Source organism: Rousettus aegyptiacus, unplaced genomic scaffold (genome assembly GCF_014176215.1).
Source record: "Rousettus aegyptiacus isolate mRouAeg1 unplaced genomic scaffold, mRouAeg1.p scaffold_m13_p_16, whole genome shotgun sequence".
Lineage (NCBI taxonomy): Eukaryota > Metazoa > Chordata > Mammalia > Chiroptera > Pteropodidae > Rousettus > Rousettus aegyptiacus.
This window is the reverse complement of record NW_023416291.1, coordinates 16,891,067-16,914,217: the sequence shown is the minus strand read 5'-3', so window position 1 is coordinate 16,914,217 and position 23,151 is coordinate 16,891,067. Positions and strand designations below refer to the sequence as shown.

General features: G+C 35.8%; 1 protein-coding gene across 3 annotated transcripts in view; it reads left to right on the top strand.

Annotated features, from left to right (window-relative positions):
* Nucleotides 1-23,151, top strand: part of IQCM (IQ motif containing M) — a 412,415-nt gene that overhangs the window by 134,384 nt on the left and 254,880 nt on the right. For all 3 annotated transcript variants that reach the window (XM_016144555.2, XM_036234284.1, XM_036234285.1), the window contains 3 exons: nucleotides 1,240-1,325; nucleotides 9,207-9,289; nucleotides 11,089-11,356. In XM_016144555.2, the coding sequence (XP_016000041.2) occupies nucleotides 1,307-1,325; nucleotides 9,207-9,289; nucleotides 11,089-11,356 (370 nt within the window). In that variant the 5' untranslated portion in view covers nucleotides 1,240-1,306. The remainder of the gene's footprint in view (nucleotides 1-1,239; nucleotides 1,326-9,206; nucleotides 9,290-11,088; nucleotides 11,357-23,151) is intronic.

Sequence of the window (23,151 nt, the reverse complement as noted above, 5' to 3'; positions counted from 1 at the left end):
AGGATAAGTGTTATAGCCTTTTATTTAAGAGTGTATGGCTACAGACTCATGACTTTCATAGTGCAAAGCTGGCTTGTGAATTTACTTAAATAATCCTCAAAATTTTTAACAGATCTTGAATACCACAGTGTGATGGTCTAGTCAGCTAATCAAACAATTATACTTAGAGTGTTTGAATAAGAGGCTCCATGGGGGCTTTGAATATCATTTAATATTCCATTTCCAGTCATAAAGCTGCGTGACCACACAGTAGTGTGCATTGGTACAGCTGGATGTAATCACAATGTCAAATGGGGAAGAAGAGCTCAGCTCAACCAACCTGTTAATCAGCCCTTTGTCAAGCACCTCCAAAATGCAATGCACTGAGCTGGGAATCATGAAGTTCGAGATAAAAGGCAGGGGTTCACTTCTCTATCGAAACATTTAAGTATTTGGGGAAACTTAAAAAAATGTAGATGCCTAGTTCCCACTCTAATTCCCCCACCGCGGCAATTCCCATAGTCATCCAGGGTTAGGAACCACTGGTATATAGTTTGGTTTTCAAGGTACTTGGAGTCTAATTGGGAATGTAGGACTTCTACTTATATCTATCACTCCATCTTTTAGTTTTTTTTATGCAGAAGCATATAAGTTTCAAGTGAGAAGCATGGACGAAATAACTACTGTATTTAAGGTAGGAACAAATTACTTAGCAAAAAACTGAGGAGGTAGGATTTGAACCTATGCTTTTAGGACAAATAAGATATTAATAAACATAGATGTGAGAACAGGGCACTCTGAGTAGATGGCCAGAATAAACGATATCAATGTGTGAGGTAGGTGCCAGGTATGAGTTGGATATTAGTGGGGAAACTGAAATCAGAAGGGCCTGTGTGGGGACTTGGGCCCAAAGATCTGAATCTGAGTTCTGTACGTGCCACTAAATTGGTTACCTTAACAAGTTATTTCACTTCCTCAAGGTTCAGTTTCCACACCTGCCAAAGGTGGGGCGATAATTTCTGTCCAGTTGTTTGGAACCAGTAAGATAATATTTATACAAGTACTTGTTAAAACACACAGACCTAGCGAGTGCTAGTTGTCATTACAGTTTTTTTAGTTTTTTGGAGGGAAGACATTGAAGGTTTTAGAGTGGAGGAGCGATGTATAAAAAAGTGTTAATCATTCATCTTATTTCTATATGAATGTGTTAAAGAAATAGCTGAAAATAAATAATAACTGAATTAATATAATTATGTTTAGGGATTTGGAGCCAAGCCTTCAACATAGAAGATCAGCCTAACCGCGCATCATTGCCGCTGCTGAGGCGATGCCCGATAAAGCAGAATGTGAGTATCTGCACCAGCCAGCAACTTAATGCACAATGCACAACGCTTCAGCGGGCAGAAAGAGACTTTTCTCTTAATTATTCATCCTCAGAGCATTAAATTTATTGGCATACCTTGTCAGAATTTATCTCATTCCTTTTATTTAAATATAACCAACTTCAGAGAGATCTACACCAACTTTTAACTTACTGTGCCGTCCAATATGGTATCCACCAGCCGTTTATGGTGATTCAGTGCTCAAAATGTGGCTAATGAAACTAAGGAACTGAATCTCTAATTTTAATGTATTTAAATTTCAATATAAAAATGGATAATTTAGTTATTAGAAAACTTTTAAACATGTTTGGAGCAACTTGGGTATGCGAATCTATTTTTTCAGGTGGACATTTTATAAAATACCAACCAATTATTTCTGATAAAAATTTAACATCTTAATTGAGATGTCTATGAGTACAAAATACATAGAAGATTTTTGAAGACAGAACAAAAAAAATGCAAAATATCTCATTAATTTTTAATATTAATATTGAAATGATACTTGGATATATTTTGTTTAAATAAAGTATTCCGTGGCTATCGTTATGTTATTGAAATTAATTTCACCTTTTTTCACTTTTAAAATATGACTACTAGAAAATTTTGTATATGAAGTTCACTTTATATTTCTTTTAGAGCTCATCCAGACTTGCCAATAGTACAGGTAATCTTAAATTTAGACTTAGGCAGCATGATTGAGAAACATAGTATTTCATGAAGAGCTGGAGTTATTAAGATTTCCTGTTGTGCTGCCTCCCCTTAGCTCTTGCGACCCCAGGCAGTTCAAGGTACAGACTATCTGACTTTTGTCCAGGACTACTAATAGAGCACTGCGTGGGTCACTTTAATTTTTTTCAGATGGAGAGGGTAGAAAGGGAAGAAGATCTGTAAAGTGAAGAAGGAACGTTCTCTAGTTTCATTTTGCCTTTGGATTATGCCCATAATTACTTAAATTATCTCTGAAGTCTTGATACTATGAGCCTGGAATTCCCCTATTTCTCCTTTAGAAACCTAGGCCCAGTCTGAGAAATATTAACATAGAGAGATTTTGGGAGGAGTATACTGTAAAATGTCCTTGAGATATGTAGGAAACCCATTCATCATTTATCGTTGCAAAGAGGACAAAATATTTTGCTAAAGAGGACCAATGGGGAAGTGAGGAAAAGTGTGTCTATAAGAGACCAGTCAACAGAATGCCTTTAAGTTGGAAGTGAAGAGTTGGGTCTTAACGCAGAATGTGTTGTGGAAAAAAAATGTTGAGTTTAGATTTTAGTAGATGATAGGAATATACCGCTTGAAATTTAAAGTTTGCTTGTTTCTTTCTCTTTGAAAAGAAATTAGAAATAAATTGTTTTCTTCGCTGACATGTAATGCAATTGAACATAAACTATTTTATTTGAGGTTTTTGTTCAAAGAGCTTTCCATTCTCTTTCCCACTCCCACAATGATCTTAGTTCCAGCTTCCCTCTCCTGCTTCTTCCCTCTCAGCCTTCCCAGTCTCCTTAACCCTTCCCTTCATCTGAACCTGCTTTTAAATTTTTCTGCATAAGCACTAATATGCAAATCTTTGCTTATTTGCTTTTAACTTGTTTGAGTGTGTGTGTGTGTGTGTGTGTGTGTGTGTGTGTGTGTGTTATTTTTAGCCAAGGAATTTTTCCTACAAAATAACACTTAGGAAGACCTCAAATGTGGAAATCAGATAAGGTCTGAGCTGCTCTGATTGAAAGAAGGAAGTGCCCCCAAGGCAAGGGGAATTGATGATGCCCAATTTTTAAACCACTGTGTTAGTCTGGATTCAATTCACTATGTTATTTCTCTGGGGATATTTCTGTTTCAAATCTTATCTCTAATAATACAGTATGAAGCCTTATATCTTAGACAGGAAATTCATACATCAGTGAGTTGGCAGTAGAGGGTGTTGGTGATTTATTTTGGCCTCTGTCACAGCAGGAATCTTACCGAATATCATGGCATTTGTTTATGGGTTTTTTTTTTTTTTTCCTTCCTGGCACTAAGCTCTAAGCAACGGGAAGACAAGAATACTGAGTGTTTTATTTATTTCAGCACATTTAGCACCAAAACAGCATCTGGGACTTAGTAGATGCTTAATGAACACACACTGAACTGTGTCATTGAGTTTTGAGGGAGGGCTCTTCTGACACCTGTGAAATCAAGCAAGCAGTCAGTTAGGCACTTACTCTAATTTATATGGACAAGAATGGCCTTAGCTGTGTGGCCATAGATCTTTGTTCAGGATATCATCTTGGTACATTTTTGTCAAGTCTCTGAAGAATGTAGTCTGTTTGTAGGAAGGATTGAAACACTCTGAGTAAGGCCAGTTATTTTTGTTATGATTATAAAAACAAACAAACAAACAAACAAAAAATGTTTGTTAGCCCCTAGGACTTTTTAGATACATTAAAGACTTGCTCAGTGGTTCCAGTCAAGAGATGGCCAATGGCTCATTTCCTGTCACAGTTTCCATAATTAGATCATCTTCTGGTGTCTTCAGTTTAGAGGTTTATTAGAGCAGTTATATAAAATTTCTAAAGCACTCAGAGAAATCTCAAGTTTTATTAAATATCAAATATAATAACATCAAAACAATGATATGTGAAGATAGAGTTTTTAAAAAATATACAAAATATAATAAAATGTTATAGGCTAGTGAAATTATTTGGCATTAGAAATTCATTTTCATTCCCCCCTCCAAATGCTAATAGTTGCACTCATGTTTTAGATAAATTTAATATGACTATTTCAACCTTTTCATAAACTATTATAGAATATTTGTTATTGCTTATAATTATATTTTATTGATTTTGGGGGAGTTAATAATTTGAAAGAACTCCAGATTTGAAGAGATTTTATTACTTGCAAACCTATTAATTAATTCATTTCTGATAAAAAGAACTATAATAAGACCAGATTCATTTAAACTAATTTAGGCAGTTGAAATTTATCTTTGTGCTATTGAAGAAATGAGGATTGACTAATGAATCAATTATATAAACACTGTTAACCCAATGATAGTCATAAATAATATCCATAGTAATAATAATTGCTCACATTTATTAAAAGTTTATTATGTGATAGGTGTTGTGCTTTATAAACAAGTTTGATTCCATCCTTACAACACCTCTGTGTGAGATAGGTTATTATTATTATCCTCATTTTACAAATAAATAAAGGCTTATGACAATAAAATACGACTCATAAACAAATTGGAATTCAAGACCAAAACAGTGTAACTTAGAAATGAGAGTTCTTAAAAGTCACTCTATAGGCTATAGATACCATATTTGCAAATAAAACAAAGTCTTAATTATTGTTTTTTTAACAGAGAAAGAACAGACCTTGACAATTTCCTCTTCATAATTGAAATTATAAGGTGAACTTAAATGTATAAAAGCTGCATGCTTATATGCTTAACCTGTTGCAAACAAAGAAACAGAAGCCTCAAAGATTATTAAATAGATGCAATCTTAATGTCAAAGTTGTTTAATTTCTTGTCATTTTAGACTCATTTCTTGAAATATATATATGTATATATATTCTTCGAAATTATAAAAATAAAGAATAGACTCTAGCTTTGTCTTTGCTAAGGCATTGAGATATGAATTAATATGTGCTACTTGAAGAATTTAACTCTTTTGTTCCAAGGCTGATTTTTAGTTATAGGAGAATATCAGAATGGCTGCCTCAGCACCTGCAAGGACAATGAGTGCTCAGGTCTGCTGTCTGGGAGTCAATATGTCAACATGCCTTCAGTGGAGCCATTTCAGGATCATGTGTGATTGTTCTCTTCTAGTGGTGGCTGCCTTTCTTTACCCCTTTAATATAATTCCAGGCCTTGATTTATTCAGGAACACTGTGACCTGAGTCTGTGGGTTCACTGTACACATGTTGGAATATACTTACAGGCCCCAAGAAGACAGTACTGTCAGAGTGTATAGTAGCTCCTTCACAGTTCACAGGTGACAAATGGCTTTTGGGGATGGGGGAAATCAGATATACTGATCAACAAGAGTCCAGCTAGGAAGAATATGCTATCTCAGAAATTTAGATCCTCTGTCAAAGGTAATTTTTAGTTATGGAGTGGAAAATGAGAACGGCTTCATTAGCATATTAAATTATACCTAGAGTGTGGGATTGCTGGCTTGAAATGAAAGTACCTTCCTTAGTCCTTTCAGGTGACTATCAAAGTGTAATCTGGATGGTTTGTAAACAACAGAAATTTAATTCTCACAATTCTGGAGGCTTGGAAATTAAAGGTCATGGCAGCCATTCTGATATTTGGTGTCTGGTGAAGCCCTGAATCCTTATTAATGGGTTCTTCTCACAGTAGGCTCACATTAGTGGAAGGGACCACTTAGGTTAGGTTTCTGGGGTCTCTTTTATAAGGTCACTAATTCCAATCATGACCTAATCACCTCCCAAAGCCCCCCCCCTCCCCCCAATAATATCACTTTGGGCATTAGGTTTCAACATACGAATTTTAGGGTAACATATATTCAGTCCATAGCAGAAAATGTCGATGAAATACGAGTAATTCACTAGGGTAATCAACCAAACAGAGGAGTATCCAGTATTTACAGGGAGTACATGGCATCAGGAAAAGAAGCAGATGTTCAGAAAAAAGCAGTAAGTGATTCAGGAGTCCATCATTTGTGCTGTCTCCCAGCATGGCTGTGTGATTTTAGAAGGCCCTTGGGCTCTCTGCAACTCAGAGCTCTGCTGTAAATAAAGGTTGGATCATCTCTAAGGTCTTGTCTGGAATGAAGATGGGGTGATTTTTTATAAAGCTACATTTTTATCAAAAACCAGTAACAATCATTTCATATACTAATCAATTATATTGATTGCCATGTGTCTAATGATTATAAGATTATAACGATTATAAGTCATTATAAAAGACATTTGATTAGTCAAGAGAAAGGAGGAAAACAAAGATAAGTTGTGGAGTCACACTGTGGAATAGCTCAGGAACTTTTCTCTAGGAAGTCAGTGGTCTGGTTAGTGACTCCACACGGCAGATTTAGATTTTAGTCGAAACTTGACGAAACAGACAATTTTAAACCCTGAACTTCTGTCTCTTCCATGTGAGGACAGTGCATTTAATAGCTCTAAGTAGTGAAATTTATAGGAACTTCTTTATGATTCACAAGTGACTGTGCTCCAATCTGTGCAAAGAATATGTATGCTTCTCTGGAAGCATGTGCATCAAGTCTTGACAATGATTTTTTACTGGAAAGAAGAAAAAGCCACCAAGTGGTATCCCTAGAAATATGGGACAGCCCTCACTGTAGGGAGATACTGTGGCAAATATGGGAGGACAGGGAGATTGGAGTTTGGTAATGAGTTACGGCCCTTCCCACAGCTAAGTGTGGAAGGATGATGCTGGAGAACAAGAGATGTTGTTATTTCTAGAATAACTGCAGAGGAACAGTTCCAATGTCCAGTGATGGCATACCTTTAGTAGATGCTTCCTCCCCTAACCAAGAACTTTTAAGGTGGGCTAGAGTCCAATGGTCCTCTCCTTTATTGCTACTGTCTCCCCCAGACTTCATTCCTTAAGACATCATTGCCCCAAAGTAACAGCTACCTGGGCTCACAAGTCTATAGGGTAAAAAGCAAGCAGACATTTTGTGAAGGAATGAAGAGAAAGAGAGAGTTTTCTCCTATATTTTATTTTGAAATTTCCAAACATACAACAAGCTTGAAAAAATTCATCAATACCCAAACACCTACTACCCAGTTTTTACCATTAATATTTTGCTATACTTAATTTATCTCATATTCATCCATTAAGCAACATGAATATCAGTAGTCAGAGTTCAGCATTTGTAGTTTTTCTTCTTTTGATGTAAAAAGTACTACAATGGAATGCATAAATATTAGGTGTACATTTGTGGATTTGTGATAATTATATATACCTGTGCAATCCACTGCATACCAAGTTATAGAACATTATCATCACCCTAGAAATTATCTTCTTGTCTCTTCTTAGTCAGTCTATGCCATCTCTCAGCAAAAAAGAATCGCTGCTGTTTTATTATTATTTTTGTCCCATGTATTACCTTTGTTTGCTCTAGAACTTGATATAAGTGGAACCATACAGTATGTGAATTTTTGTGTAAGAATGTTTGACATAATGCTTTTGAGAATCATCCACGTTGTGCATGTAAACATTTAGCTTTTTTTTTTCGTCGCCAAGTAGTATTGCATTGTATAAATGCTATACTGAAGTTTTTTTTAACCATTCCCTTGTTGATACGCATCTGGGCTGTTTCCAATTTGAAACTCTTATGAGTAAAATTGCTATGAATATTCTTGTACAAGTCTTTTATAAATATATGTTTCATTCTTTTTGGTAAATATCCAGGAGTGGAATAGTGGAATAGCTGGGTTACAGGATACTTAGTGTATATTTACTTTTATAAGAATGCTACCTCTCTTTTCCAAACTGATTATCCTATTTTACATTTCCACTAACAATACATCAAGGTTCCCGGTAGCTCCACAGCCTCACCAATGATGCCCATTATTAGTCTTTTTAATTGTAGCTATTATGATGGGTACGTGGTGGTATCTGCTATGGTCTAAATGTTTGTGTTCCTCCATAATTTGTATGTTGAAATCCTAACCCTTAAAAGCAATAACGACATTAGGAGGTGGGGGCCTTTGAGAGGTGGTTAGGTCATGAGGGTGGAGCCCTAATGATAGGATTAGTGCTCTTATAAAAGAGGTCCTGCAAAGCTCCCTAATCCCTTCTACCACATCAAGGTACAACTAAAGTCTGTAACCCAGGAGAAGGACCTCACCTGATTATGCTGACACCCTGATCTCAGACTTCCAGACTTAAGAATTGTGAGAAATAAATTCTTGTTGTTTATAAGCTACCCAGTCCGTGGTATTTTGTTATAGCACCCAAATGGATGGTCATTATGGATTTGATTCTTGGGAAGATGGAGTTTTAAATTGCTTAAAATTTGAGTGGGTGAAAAGGAGAGAAAATCTTGATCCTAAGAGTACTAAAGAAGATAGAGTTATAGAAATGGGGAGCACACTGGCCAGAATAAAAAGCTAATTTAAATAGGTTATATATTTTAGTTTTACTGAGTCCAAGTTAAGAGGAGAAAGCCAAAAAACACTTATAAATGTCAGAATCAGCTACTAATAAAGGAAATACATAAAGAGGAAATCCTAGACAAGACTACATGAGGATGATGTATTTTATGTATGTGCTATAGAATTCTGTACATAGCTCTGGATTAAAAGAGTAAGAGTCTTAGGAAAACATAAATGAGATATTATATTACTAATTTGTAGGTTTGTATATTTTTGTTAAGTAGGAATCGGAATGCTATTTCTATTTAATAAACCTATTGAGTTTTATCTTAGTTATAAACAAGTTATAAGATAAATAATTCTTAAAGAAATGTGCAGCCATATAGATTAGTCATCAAGTATAGACAACACAGATAGATTTGTTAATAATTTTGTGCCCATATCACATTGTTGTGTCTTCTGCACAGTAACATTTAAAGCACTTTCAGAGATTTCGATTTTGTGTGTTTTCTTTGGTGTCCCCGGACTTTAACAATTTAGGATAATCTATCACTCTGACCATTGTAAGATGATGTTTTATGAAGCAAAGTATTACATTAAAGGAGCATTGCATTAATTTATTTTGGATTCATTTATTATGTGCACTTATAAAATTCACTTTTATAATGTCCTGCAAGTTTAATAACTGCCCTCAAATTTTAATTGCATAGTTTTAACAGTTTTAATTAAGAAAGTACATTAACCACATAAAAAAAATTTCTTTTTTTCTTTTAGATCCTATATTAGAGACCACCAAGCAAGATTTTTTTCAAGAAGCAAAAACTCTCATTGCCCAACATTATGAGAAGATAAACGAGGTTAATGCTTTCATTTATCTATTTTTTCAGTAAACTAATAACTATTTTTACATACTACAATGATTGTTCCAAAAGATTGCATGAACCCTAATAGATTTTAAATAGAATAGAGAGAAAATAAAATCCTTACTAGCTATAACAATTGATTTCAGATTGCATTTAAAAATAAGATTTTTCTGCTATACAGATTATTTAATGATACATATATTTAATTTCCACACTTAATCCAAATTTTAATGTTTTCTTTTGATTAATGATAGCAGGAATATTTGGATTAAATATCTCAAGTGAATATCCTTCTTTAAACACTATTAGGCAAAGCTAAAGTAGAAAATGTGCTGCGAGATGTCTCCTCTCTGCCCCCAGCATGACATGCTCACCTATATCTTCTTTCGCATCGCTTTGCATTAGAACTGTTTTCCCAGTCTCATAGCTCTTGGAGGGCAGAAACTGTCTTTTTGGAATGTTGTGTCTTTGGCAACAACCATTGTGCCTGGCTCAATAAATATTTGCTGAATGGCACAGAGTTCGAAGGTGCGAGCAGAAGGAGTGAAAAGGAAAAGGAGGGAAAGAGGAATGCCACCAGGGGATGAAATTTTGGAGAATAGCATCTACAGAGGAGATGGGGAATTTGGGGTAGCAACGATTATTGTGACAAATGAGACTTGGAGGTGACAGGTAAGAGAAGGGAATCTTAGGATGGTTTACTGTGTGCCACACTATCCTATTCCCTTTGGGGGGGGAAACCCCCAGAATTTTAAATGAAGATTTTAAATATTTTTCAATGCTTACTGAGGGAAAAAAGGGGGTTATAATTTTTATGCCTATATTTCTTTTGAATGGCCCACTATGCTGAGATTGGCTACAGGTTTTTTTATTCTATAATCAACATTATTAACATTGCTTAACTAATTTTTTCCTCTAACCAAAAAATACATTAAAATTATATTGATTTTACTAGTAGACACACGAGAAGAAAATTTCACAGCCTTCAGATTTAGATAGATGTGCTTTAGAATCTTGACTTGCTTTTTGAATTTAATCTAATAACAACATAATGTTTCATCTTTGGTTGCTTGACAAAACCTGATATTAGCACACTACAACCTCCTTATTGGCCTCTTGAGTTGCAAACAATTTGAATATGTCTAAACTTTTTTTTGAGGTAGGGGGAAAGTGGGGAGGGAAAAATAGCTCTATCTATGGGCCAGAGAATGACTAGGCTAGAACAAGTATAATTGTTTGGACAATTACCTGTCAGAGATCTGGAACTCTATGACATTTCTGTTGTTCAAAGTAGTCAGAATTAAGAAGCCTTTAAATGATTGAAATGATCTGAAATACATATTTGATTATTAATATCCTTTTTTTTTTTTGAGAACCTAAATCCATGCATGAGCAGTTGTTTGTGGTTCAACAAAGAAAGAGTTTTAGGGGTGTTAGCATTTATTAACATTTGAAAATTCTTCAAATATAGTTGAAAATAATTAAATTCTTGTATATCTATTGAAAAACTTCTAATTTGAGATATACGTTAAAGCTGTATTTGGAAATATCACACATGAGAAAATTGCTATTTTAAAATTTAAATTTTTTGAAATGGAATGTAACCTTCATTCTTATGAAGGGCTTTTTAAGAACTATATAGGATAGCATCTGTTTTATTTGAGTATTGTTTTGTGCTTTATGGTAAACGTCTTACGATGTAAGGTACTTTGTAAAATGTATTTAGTGGATATAATTTTATTTGACAGTCTGACAATTAAATTTAATTAAATTTATTTTTGTATTATTTACAGAACAAGGTTCAAGGTACTTCTGTAAATGTTTTTAGAAATAAACATCAAAAACCAAAAACTAGCAAATACATACCTTTGGAGATTAAAAAAAAAGAAACACTTGATGTCATCCAAAAACTTCAGACAGTACACAAAAGCATTTGTTCCCCCAAAGATGGTTCCAAAAGTGAACATTTTGAGGAGCCTCCACAACGAGCTTCTTTCAAGGAGCCACACATGTTTAATGTGAAAGAGAAATTCAAGGAATCAACGGATCTACTTGCAAAAGGTACGTTTTAGATGGAGCAAAGAAGTTCAGAAAACAAACAGGGAAAACTGTGTGAGTCTGGTGTGCTTGTAATGGAATCTCCTTGTTTAGAGAAAACGCTAAATTTAAAAATTTGATAATGAAAGGTAGAAGAACATGATTGAAAGGGCTGCTGACTTCTAGGGCCACTGGAAAATGAAGAGATCATCTTAATGGGAAATAAGAATTTAAAAGAACAAAATTGATTAGACATGTCTTCTAAAAGAGTGATATTCCTTCTGGAACAAGTCCTCAGAGACTGTTTAGTTCACTGTTACTAATCAAAAGTTCATGCCCTGAGTGTAGGTAGGGTAGGTAGGGTAGGCAAGCTATTTCTGAGTGTGTTCCCCCAAAACCCTAAAAGGATTTTTGGAAGCCATAGAGTTTTCCTTTGAGAGAAATTGTTGTAAAGGATTATTCTCTATCTGGAACTTGGTAAGGTAGAGCAAGGAGGTCTATTTAAGCAAAGTGGTATTGTTTTCCTGAGATTAATGGCTGAAATCAAACAACATTTCTTGTTATAGCTTTTGTAACTTCATCGACATTTATACTCTTGTTATTGATCGCTATGTTACATATTGATTTGATTTTTTTTTTTTTTCATTCAATGACTGCTCTGTGCCAGGCACTATGTTAGAAGTTGGAGAAACAAAGATTAAAACTGCTCAGAGAGCAATGGTGGGGACAAACACCTGGGTAGTTTCTTATCTTACAACGTGATGATGGCTGTATTAGAGGTTAAATCCAAAGCATTAAGAAACTGTGAGAAGTAACCCACCAAGTGGCAGAACAAAAATTTCATAGAAGAGATCTTATTAGAAACTGGTTTTAAGGAGACATTTGTTAGAGGTGGGGTGGGAACCAGGGAGGCCATTTTGATAAGTAGCAGCAAAATATTAAAAGTGCAAGAGAATGTGATAGGTTTGGGGGCAGGGAGAGGTGTGATAAGACAAAGTTGAGAGGATGAGTGTAGCTAGATTTCGAAGGAAATATAACATGAGGCCTAGGACTTGTGTTTATGTGTAAACTGGAAAGCCTACAGAGATTTTAAATCTGAGGGAGGAAAGGGGTGAGGTGTGACCAAATATTTCTGTTAGAAAAGTAAAACTGGCAGCAGAGGCCATGGAGAGAACGGCGGCAGAGATAAGTGGGAGTCTTTACAGCAAAAAGATGGTCCACGTAAGAGATGGCAGGGGCCTAAGTCAGAGCAGTGGTGAACCCGAAGTGTGGAGGAAGGATGTTGCAGTGGCACTTCTCAAAGTGTTGTCTTCAGAACACTGATCCTGAGTGATTCATCTTGACAAAAGTGTTTTTGGTTAGATAAATTTGAAAAAATGCATTCATATCTTAATTTATATTGAGCTTTAATATATTAAAAGCTCTGAGAAATGCTGCAGAAATCGGTCTACAGTCTTTAACCAAGTTATCCTCAATTTAGCTGATCAAAGAATTCCTAAAGAACAATATTGATGTTTTTAGACTGAAAAACTGAACAGATATCATTAGGTAGAGATATAAATGTGAGGGAGAAGCAGATTTGAGGCAGATGGAGAAAGAGATGGGGAAAATAATGAATTTAGATCTGTTAAGTACACATGTAGATGGAGATAATAACCATTAGGAGTTTGGAAATGGAGATCTGGCATTTCCGAGAAAGGTGCGTGAAAATTGCTGTTGGGAATCATTGTCATACTGAAATTGTGTTCATGCATTTGTCCAACCAACATTTATTTATTACAGAAGTTGGGAAGAGATATGCACAGTCTACTTTCCTGAGCAACGTGGCAAACACCTTTCATACTCTATCTGAAATCTTCACTTTTTACTTTAGTTTCTGCTGTTTTTGCTCCAGGCATCCCCCAACTCCTTTCTGGTTTGGGACACCCAGAGGAATAGGCTTAGCATCACACTTGAGCTACTGGAAGGGGAAGATGAAAGGTGATGAATAAATGTCTCCTCCACTCTTTACCTGGGTAGAAGGGTCTCATTTACATTCTAAATGCTTCTCAGAAGGTCCCAAACAGTTGAACAACTAGTTCATGTAGTGATGGCCAACCCCCAAGGGATTCTTACACTAGTTCTCCCTTCCTTATTTTATTTTCCCCACTCATTCTTGTCCCCAGAGCTCACTTCCTTAAAATACTCCCTTAAAAATATTTTGATGGCCAGTTGTCCGTACTTGCTGATAGATCTGGCATGGAGCACGAGGGAAAGGAAGATGATTCTGAATTTTAGACCTGATGAACTGGAAGATGAGAATTGCCGTTCTCTGAGACAGAGAAGAAAGGGAGATGCAGTTGTGAATGGGCACAAATCCAGAGCTGATATTTGGATACAATGTTTTTGAGGTGCCTACTATACATACAAATAAAAATGTCTGATTGGGGTAGTCTGTTATAAAAGTGGTCTTGTAGGAAAGGCTGCAGTTATTAATGTACAGATCGGTATTGTCCAATAGAAATATAGTATAAGCCACAAAGGTTGTCACTGGATATTGTTCTGCTAGCCACATTCAATTTAAACAAACAAACAAACAAAACAGCTAAAATCAACTTAAATAATAGCTGTATTTCACCTGATAAATCTAAAATGTCATTTCATCAATATAAAAATTAATGAGATATTTTACATTCTTTTGTACTAAGTTTCCAAAATCCAGTGTGTATTTTTAGAAATTGATCTAGCCACATTTCATGTGCTCAGTAGCTGCAATTGGTGAGTGGCTATTGTATATTTTATGTACAATCATAGACTTAGATAAGATAATCTATGTAGTAAATGTAGATGGGGATTAAAAAAAAAAAATATCTAAGGACTCAGGGTTTCCAACCTTTAGAGGGCAAGAAAAGAAGCACCCAGCAAAGGAGGTAGAAAATGAACAGTTGAAGAGAAATCAGGAGAGTGGGAAATATGTTACACATTCTTCATTCCAGGAGGAGGGACCTTTTAGGAGCAAGGAAAGCTCACCTGTTGTCTCCGGAGGGAGGCGGGGACATGGGCATAGACACAGTCCATTTGGTAGATTAGATGGTAGGATTGTTTCTATTTTTTTAGTGAAATTAGAAGTGAAGTCTTTACTTGAGGAGAGAGTGGGAAGTATTGGTATTTTGAGGAGTGAGGAGAAAGGTGAAAATAACCATTTTGGAAAGTGTGGGAATGCATGGAATATGAAAATATAATGGTTTGCTGTGGAAAACAAAATGCCCTCCTCTTTTTTCAGAGAAAAGAGAAATGGTGGGGAAGTGTCAATAAGAATGAAAGAAGAAATTGGCTTTATCTTTAACCCTAGAGCATGGGAAGGGCGAAAAAGAAAAATAGTTACCCCTTGAGAGAGCTACTGAAGAAGCTGTGTCCTTCAGATGGTAGGGTTGTTAGAACATGAAGGTAGGGGGAACATATAGAAAACATCGCTAGAATATCAATTTAGCTGATGAAAGATCTGCAGCTTCTTAGAGCAGCGGTCCCCATCCATTTTGGTACCAGGGACCGGTGCTGCTATGAGAATCTAATGTCTGATGATCTGAGAAGGAGCTGGGGTGGCGCTGCAGGTGCTGGGGAGCGGCTGCAAATGCAGATGAAACTTTGCTCACTTGCCCGCCGCTCAACTCCTGCTGTGTGGCCCAGTTGCCATTAGGCCATGGACCTGTACTGGTCCAGTCCGTTGCCTGGGGGTTGTCTTAGAGCACAGTGAAGAGTTTGGGGAGGTGATTCCAGAAAGGATGAATGATTGAGGGTCTATGGAGGTTATGGTAGACGTCAGAAAGGGAGAACATTTTATGTGACAACAGGTCAAACATTTCTTAAATTTGATCCAAGGATACCAACTTTAAAAATACACTGTAACAATAATAATATTAAATATCTTTAGTAAATATGTTTATTTTGTAATTGCATTTAATGCACACTCATATTTTCCTTAACAGAGCAAAATCAGAAAAAATATGAAATGATTTCCTCTTTGAGTATAGATGTATAGATATTCTTCAGTACTGCTTAACCTGTTTCCATGGCCAGCTGATGACAATTTATGGAAATTGATGACTAGAAATCACATATAAAAATCAGTTTTTGTAATGTATATTAAATATTAGTTTATAGTTTCTATATGATATTAAATATAAAATAAAACTATTTGAGAGTCTCTGAGAGAAGGTGGGTCATCTGTTCTAGTGATAGTTTCTTTTTTAGGATTGTTCTCTTCAGCAGTTTGTAACTGCAAGGCCAGGGATGTTGGGGGTGGGGAGTAAGGTTTTATCAAGACAGCAGGGAGGATGGTGGTCCTCCTGAAAATCCTGCTATAGGCTCCGTTGAACTCAGAGATGTTTTACTAGGAGACTTTGCATGTGTCCCACCAGACAGCTGCAAAGTGCTGATCTTAGAGTTTATATTTGAATTAAAATTGCAATTTATTTTTCAAAGTTCTTATCTCAAAAAAGTATAGATTAAGTCTGTAACTTGGATCGATTTTTTAAACGTATTCCCAATATTCACTTGAGTGTGAATGAAAGCATGATCTAAGATATCAGCGGCATTAATTCCAGAACTTGATTAAAGTTTGTGAGATTAGAATGGAAAGTGAGTCCTGCATGTGTGGTATATGTACCTTTTGCTCATGCTGCATTGGCAAATTCGGTTGCATTAACCATCTTCCGAAGGCTGAATATTTTATGTGAGAACAGGTCAAACATTTCTTAAATTTGATCCAAGGATATCAACTTTAAAAATACACTGTAACAATAATAATATTAAACATCTTTAGTAAATATGTTTATTTTGTGTTTGCATATAATGCACATTCATATTTTCCTTAACAGAGCAAAATCAGAAAAAATATGAAATGATTTCCTCTTTGAGTATAGATGTATAGATATTCTTCAGTACTGCTTAACCTGTTTCCATGGTCAGCTGATGACAGTTTATGAAAATTGATGACTAGAAATCACATATAAAAATCATTTTTTGTAATGTATATTAAATATTAGTTTATAGTTTCTATATAATGTTTAGTATTCATCTACTTATGCATTCTCTTTGGAACAAAACGTACTTTGGTCTCAATTTATTTATATTTGAAAACATATTTTAATTAAACTCCATGAGATTTTAGAAGATTCATGTCAAGCAAATACATTTGGGGTTGATATTGGATTTTTCCTTAACAAGTTTGGAAAGTATGTTGTGTATGTGTGTATGTGTGGATTCCTTGGTCCCCAAATCACAAATCTTTTTCTTTAAATATAAACTGAAAGCATAATGAAGTTTAGTAATGCTTTAAAATAAGTATGTGGCTAGAAAGCACTGGAGAAATCTATGAGGAAAAATAACTTTCCTGTTTATTTTTTGGCTTACAGTGGTGACAACCTCCCAAATAGTATTTTGATCAAAAATGTTTATAAAATCTTCTGTTTTATATTTTAATTATTTTAAATGTACATATAATGCTAAAAACCATATTAAAACTGTTTTTACACATTTCCACAATATTATGCATAAGAATTTAAAACCAGGGTTCGTAACAATTTATGAGACGTGAAAACTAGAATTTTATTTTTATTATGTTTTTAGGATTTTATTTTTTAAAGAAAAAGGAAATTATATTGAATTTGGTATTACAAAATAATTTGATTTTTGAAGCTTTGAAACTTGGAACATACTAATCTTCCTCCATGTATAAAAGCAGACTCTAATTGAGGAATTTCTAAGTGAGGGAATAAATTTGGGAAAATGTCTTTAGAGATCATCACACAGAATGTTTTTCAACTGCTTCTCTGCTTCTCTGTTTCTTCCCGTTTCAGATTGCTGTTTCTTTCAATTTCTTGTCAGGAATTTTCTTTTATTTGCCTGTACTCTTAAAGAAAGAAAGGGAACAATTTTTAAAATTAGCAAGTTAATGGAATATCTGAGTGACAAATGTCTTGAACACAATCATCTCTTTTTTATGCTTTTCCTCTTTTTCTACTGACCTGGTAAACTCTGAAATAGAAAGATGCAGGGTAGAGACTCAAAGTAACCTGGTTTAGTACTTTGAAGCAGCCACCAAGTTCATTAACTTTTAATAAACTGATAGTATCTAAAATATGGAAATTATTAAAATATTATAAAGGATTTAGAGACAGTTGAAAGGCAATGTTTTTACTATCTGCCTTTTACTAACTCTATTATTAGCCCCAAGGACAATTTAGGGAATAACGAAAATTTTAAATTTAGAGTAGTGAATTTTCTAATTAAGTACATTTGTTACATGTTTTGCTGTTGATGAAGAACATAGGCAGAGAAGAGTTAAGAGGTTAATGAAATATTTTATGGTGGGCTAGGGTCTTTCTGAGGTCATTTATACATAAGCTTTATGTACAAGTAAGTAATGCCAACATCTATGAAAAAGTAAAGTGAGAGCAGTCACTTCCTAGAAATCGTTTCCTATATATAGTGAAAACCTTCTTCAGTGGACATTTGTTGTTTTTGGCTTCTCATTTTCCTTTAACCTTACCTCTGCTTAAGTCAAAGTATTTGACTTTGGAGGAACAGTCCTCCTACTTTGAGTTTGTGCAGTTTGGGGAGGGCTGTCACCCCAGTCCCTAGCTTCAGGGTTGGCATGTGATTCAGGCACAGCCAATGAAAAGAGCTTATTTTCTTGGCCATAGTTATAGGTGGAAAGAATGGGTTTAAACCAGAAAGGATGATGAGAACTTGGAAGTAGCAGAGAATTCAGCACAGAATTCTAGAATAAAGTCAACAGTGAGCTGAAGAAAGGGTGAGCTGAATGATGCAGAGAAATCAAGTGTTGAGGACATGATTTAAATCTCTGATTGAAGCTTTGCTGAAGACAAATTTACCTGGACTTTCCAGTGTATGAAAACCTGCGGATTCCCCCCATTTGAGAAGACAGCATGACTCGAAACATGGGAGTTCCACTCCCTAGATTCAAGTACCAGTTTTCTTATTCCTTAGTTGCTTCTATTTCTTTAAACTAATTTAGTTCTTTTGGTTTTCACTGGTAGTTTGATGGAAACATATTCCTTATCCAGTAATTGCAGGAAAATTTTTACTTACGGTGTCCTGCTGACACCTTGATTTTGGACTTCTGGCCTCTAAAACTGTGAAACGATAAATTTTTGTTGTTTCAAGTCATCAAGTTTTTGGTAATTTGTTATGATAAAAACGAATACCGTGTACTTCTAAAAGTAAGTTTCAATTGTAGACATTATATTAAAAATATTCTTCCTTCTTATAACGAGTGCCGCAGTGTGATCAATAGGCTAATTGTTTCAATTTTCATTTCCTCATTGATATATTCAGCAGTTATATTAAGCTCCAACTTGAACCAGAGGTACTGTGTACTGTGGTTCCTGACTTTCAGTTTAGCAGAAGTTATAGATATTTTAGGTTCTTTGTTTTTATTTGTTTTGTTTTTTGGTGGTGGTGAGGACCGGGGTTAATAAGTAACACTGCCTTTTCCCTTCTGAGTTTGGAGTCAATTGAATTGAGAAATAAGACACAGGAATTGGGTAAATGAGAGTCAAACATTCATCTTGTAGTAGAGAAAGCTGATATGAAGGTATTGCTCTGGAAAAGTAGCCCTGTGGCTTGTTAATCCTCTCCCAGAATTAAGCTTGTTCTCCCAGTCGTAGGCGGAACTTGCCAGCAGCAGCCCTCCTAGTCTTGCCCTCTGAACAAAGCAGCCCATGCCCTGGAACTAAACCTCGTAGAGTAGAAGAGAGTGTACCTGCTCGTTCCATGCTGGCTGCTGGAGAAACTAAGTCCAGCCTGACTCTCCTAACCAGAGGGATGAAAGGGGTGGAGTGAGGCAGGCCTTTTTCTTTCACAAAGGAAAGCCGAGAACTTCTCTCTCTAGCCATACCCTCGTGTATCCTGTGTCTCCGAACTAAGAGAAAATATAAATATGTGTGCTCCCCAATGATGTAAATTCTATCAGAGGCCACTAAGAGTGGATGTTACAAACTACTTAAAGGGTTTGCCTATACCTTTTCGGAGGGTTTGAAAAGAAAACCTTAAGTTAGGTATTAAGGTAATTAAATGTTTTATTGAGTGGCATGTACTTTCCTCCTAGCAATACTAGGCGCTTTGGGACATTAAACAAAAGTGAAAGCCATAGAACACTTCCTTCCTCTCAGCAATTTATATGTAGCCAAGGAACCCATAATTATGTTTGTCCTACTGTGTAGAAGTTGGTTAACCCTGACCACTAACATTTGTGATAATTTAACTGTTTTCAGGCACAAATACAATCATCATGTGCTAATTAGTGAATCAAATAATGTTCATTTTATATGTTTGAGGCTGAACTTCTGAGACAACACATTTCTGAGACTGATATGTTTATATAAAAGAAATAAGCAGAAGCTAACTTCATTGACTTATCTATTTACTATTTTGAAATGGAGTTTTCATTGACTTCCAGCTAAAAAATATTGTTAAACGAAACTTGTTTCTAGTAAGAGAAAGTCCTGTCATTTTGAGACTACATTATTTGTGTGCTCCCCTAACTTGTCCCCCTGCTTTTGGTCTCAACCTGACTTAGTCTTTAAATAAAGTTGTGTAAGAGTGATTTTTGTAGGATTTTTGTGAATACTACACTTTCTTTTTTGCCCTAAAATTCCTCACTGTTTTCCCAGGGCTTATAGGATAAAGGAGGTAAAGTTAGGTGTTTTATGCATCTCAACTATTTACTATTGAAGAAAAAGGACTAAATTATCTTTCTATTCTATTTTTGGAAAATATGAAATCCTTGTTGCATGAAGAGGTAACCAAAAAGTATACAGACAAACAAGTAGGAAAAGGGATTATAGAGGTGTGTCCGATAGTTAACAAAACATTTATTTTTTTCTACATTTTGTAATGTGATTGTCAGGTTTTTAGAATTTGTAATTTATGATGATAATCTCTAATTCTAAATGTTCACATTCACATTTCATTTTGCATTAATGTTTTTATAGATACTACTTTAGTATGGTTCCACAAGTTTTAGAAGTTTTAGTTCCCACAATATCTGGATTCACTACTGGTAGAGAGGCAAAGTTGGAAGCAGGGAAATCAGAGGCTCCTGTCACAGTAGGATGGTGGCTTGGGTTAGGGCGATGGCAAATATGTGGGTTTTGAGTTTGTTTTGAAGGTAGAACTTTCAACAGGATTTGCTGATGAGTTGGTTATTAGATGTTATTGGAGAGAAAGAGAAGAGTAAAAGATGATCAATTCCTCAGCAAATACTGTCGAAGGTTATGCTGAACAAAAATTCAAAACTTAAATGCTTTTGCCCCAAGTTACTGAGAATGGAATTAGCATTAACCGATGTGGGGATGTCTACAGGAGGAATAGATTTGATTTTTATGACCAGGAGTTCAGCTATAGTCACATAAAGTCTGAGATGTCTGTTAGACATCTCGGTGAGATAGTGAATAGAAAGTTGGCATCTGGGTTTGGAGTTTAGGGCAGAGGACTGGGCTCAGATATCACTTTGTGATGCCTCAGCTTATAGATAGTATTTAATGCCCAGAGGCTATGTAATACGGCCATAGGAGTTAGAGAAATCAAAGAACCAGGCCTTGGAGTATATAGAGGTAAGGGAAATGAAGAGAATCTAGGAAAGATGACTGAAAAAGAAGCAGTAAGTGAGGAAGGAAAAACAAAACCCCAAACAGGAGATGGAGATGTTCTGGAAACTGAGTAAAGAGGGTATTTCAAGGACGAAGGAATGACTGATTAACTGAGTCAAATTCTGCTTATAGATCAAGTAAGAGGAATACTGAAAATTGACACTGGACTTTGCAATGTGAAGGTCAATGATGATTTCACAAGTGCTGTTTTGGTAGAGTGGTCGATTCAAAGAGAAAGGGCATAGAGAAATTAGACAAGGATAAGAACTATTTCAGGGTGTTATATAGGCGAACACAGAAATTGGGGGCCTATTGGAGAAGATGAGATCAGACAGTAGTTTTCTTTTGTTGGTTTGTTTTAAGATGGGAAAAATGATAACATTTCTGATCAGAACAATCAGGAGGAGAGGGGAAAATCACTAATAAAGGAAGGAGAGGGGAGAATTGTGGGAGAACAATATCTTAAGGTGAGAGTGGATGAGAACTATTGCACAAGTAGAGGAGTTAGCCTTAGATTGGAATGTGGATTATTTCCACCTGAAATAATGAGAGGGCACACAGAGTATATAGATACAGATGCTATCAGTAGGGTAGCTTTGGCAGCCTCTTTTGATTGTTTTGTTTTCTCAGTGAAATTGAAAGTAAGAATATTAGCTGACAGTAAGAACAGGGGAGGAGTCCAAGGTTTGAAGAGAGAGTAGAAGATATGAAATAAATAGGGGAAAGTAAACAGACTAAGGAGCTGTCTGTCCTATGATTACGAGATAACTTTAAGGTCTGCTTGGGTTCGTGCTGATGAATGTCAAATAAGGCCAGTCACGTTTTTGTTTTCTCCCATGACATTAGTTTTGTGGGATGCAAATTACCACAGAATAGGCGGAGACTTAGATTCAGCTAGGGTTTTGTGTTTTCTCAAATGAAAATGACAAAATAAGGGTGGGACAGTGGAATCGATAGTCTATAAAGGAGAGAGATCATAAGAGTTGGCTTTGGAATTTAAGCTGGCTAAGATATTAAGGTGGCACATGAGAGTGAAAAGGTGGTAGTATCAATACGTTACAGGTCCTGGTAGGGTTCAAAAATTGTTAGTGACGGCGAAGGACCTGAGGAAATAGAAGGTGGATATTAGAGAGTAAGATGTTTCAAGTTGAGCTCATCGAGTAGCAGCTATTGGTAGTGAACGGGACCAGGGTGTGAACGTGATCACAAATAGCTCCTCAGGGGGAGACTAGCTTCATTCAGCTTTCTATAACCTATACTTTGGCCTGGCAGATATTCAATAAATGTTTCTGAATGAATTCAGAGGAAAAGTTGACTATCAGAATGGAGGGAAGGTGATGAAAGTAGGTCACTTCGAGTTAGTTTGTTATAAAATTAGGAACCACATTTGTCCTTTTATGTTGGCGGAGTGCACAGGACAATGACCCACTCAGTCTAGCTCAAAGGAAAGGGAACTTAAGTTTCAGACCTCACCTAGTACAAAGAATAGGGACATAAAAAGCAGCTGGTTCTCGTAAGAACTGAAAGTCCACTAGAAGCTGAGTTGAGGCTGCTCTCTCGTTCTTTTGAAGACCACTGGGTCTCTCATCCCTGTTCTCCGATGCCACTGCTCTCCCCTGCCTTTCCTCCCACATTGGTATCTTCTCGTCATCTTACACACAGACTGGCACGGTCACCTTGATTTCTAAGTTGACGTGAACGTTTGACTTCACATATCTAATTTTCTCAGTATTTATATTTCTGGGAGAAGAATATGATGGGCCGAGGTTGGGTTAGGCAATCCCAAAGCCACAGTCAGGACAGGAGTGATGGTGATAAGACACTGTAATGGCCATTTAAGCCCAACCTCTCAGCAGAATCTACAGACAAAAATGGTCTGGGGAAAGGGAGGCCGCATAGGACAGGTGACCCTGAATAAGTCATCTTTTTTTGTGAGGGAAAGAATCAGGTAGAAAAAAGGCAGGACCTACTGTAGTAAGCAAAAAATATTCTTGTATTTATAAGAACAATATATATTCTAGCTTCTATAATTTTGTCTTTTGTTTTAGTGAAATTCAGTAGAAGATAATCGTATTATCAACTAGTTAATTTCAGTTATTTTGCTAGTTACTATGATTATTAGAAAGATTTGGCTGGTCAATATTGTCAAAAATTTCTGTTTCCTCC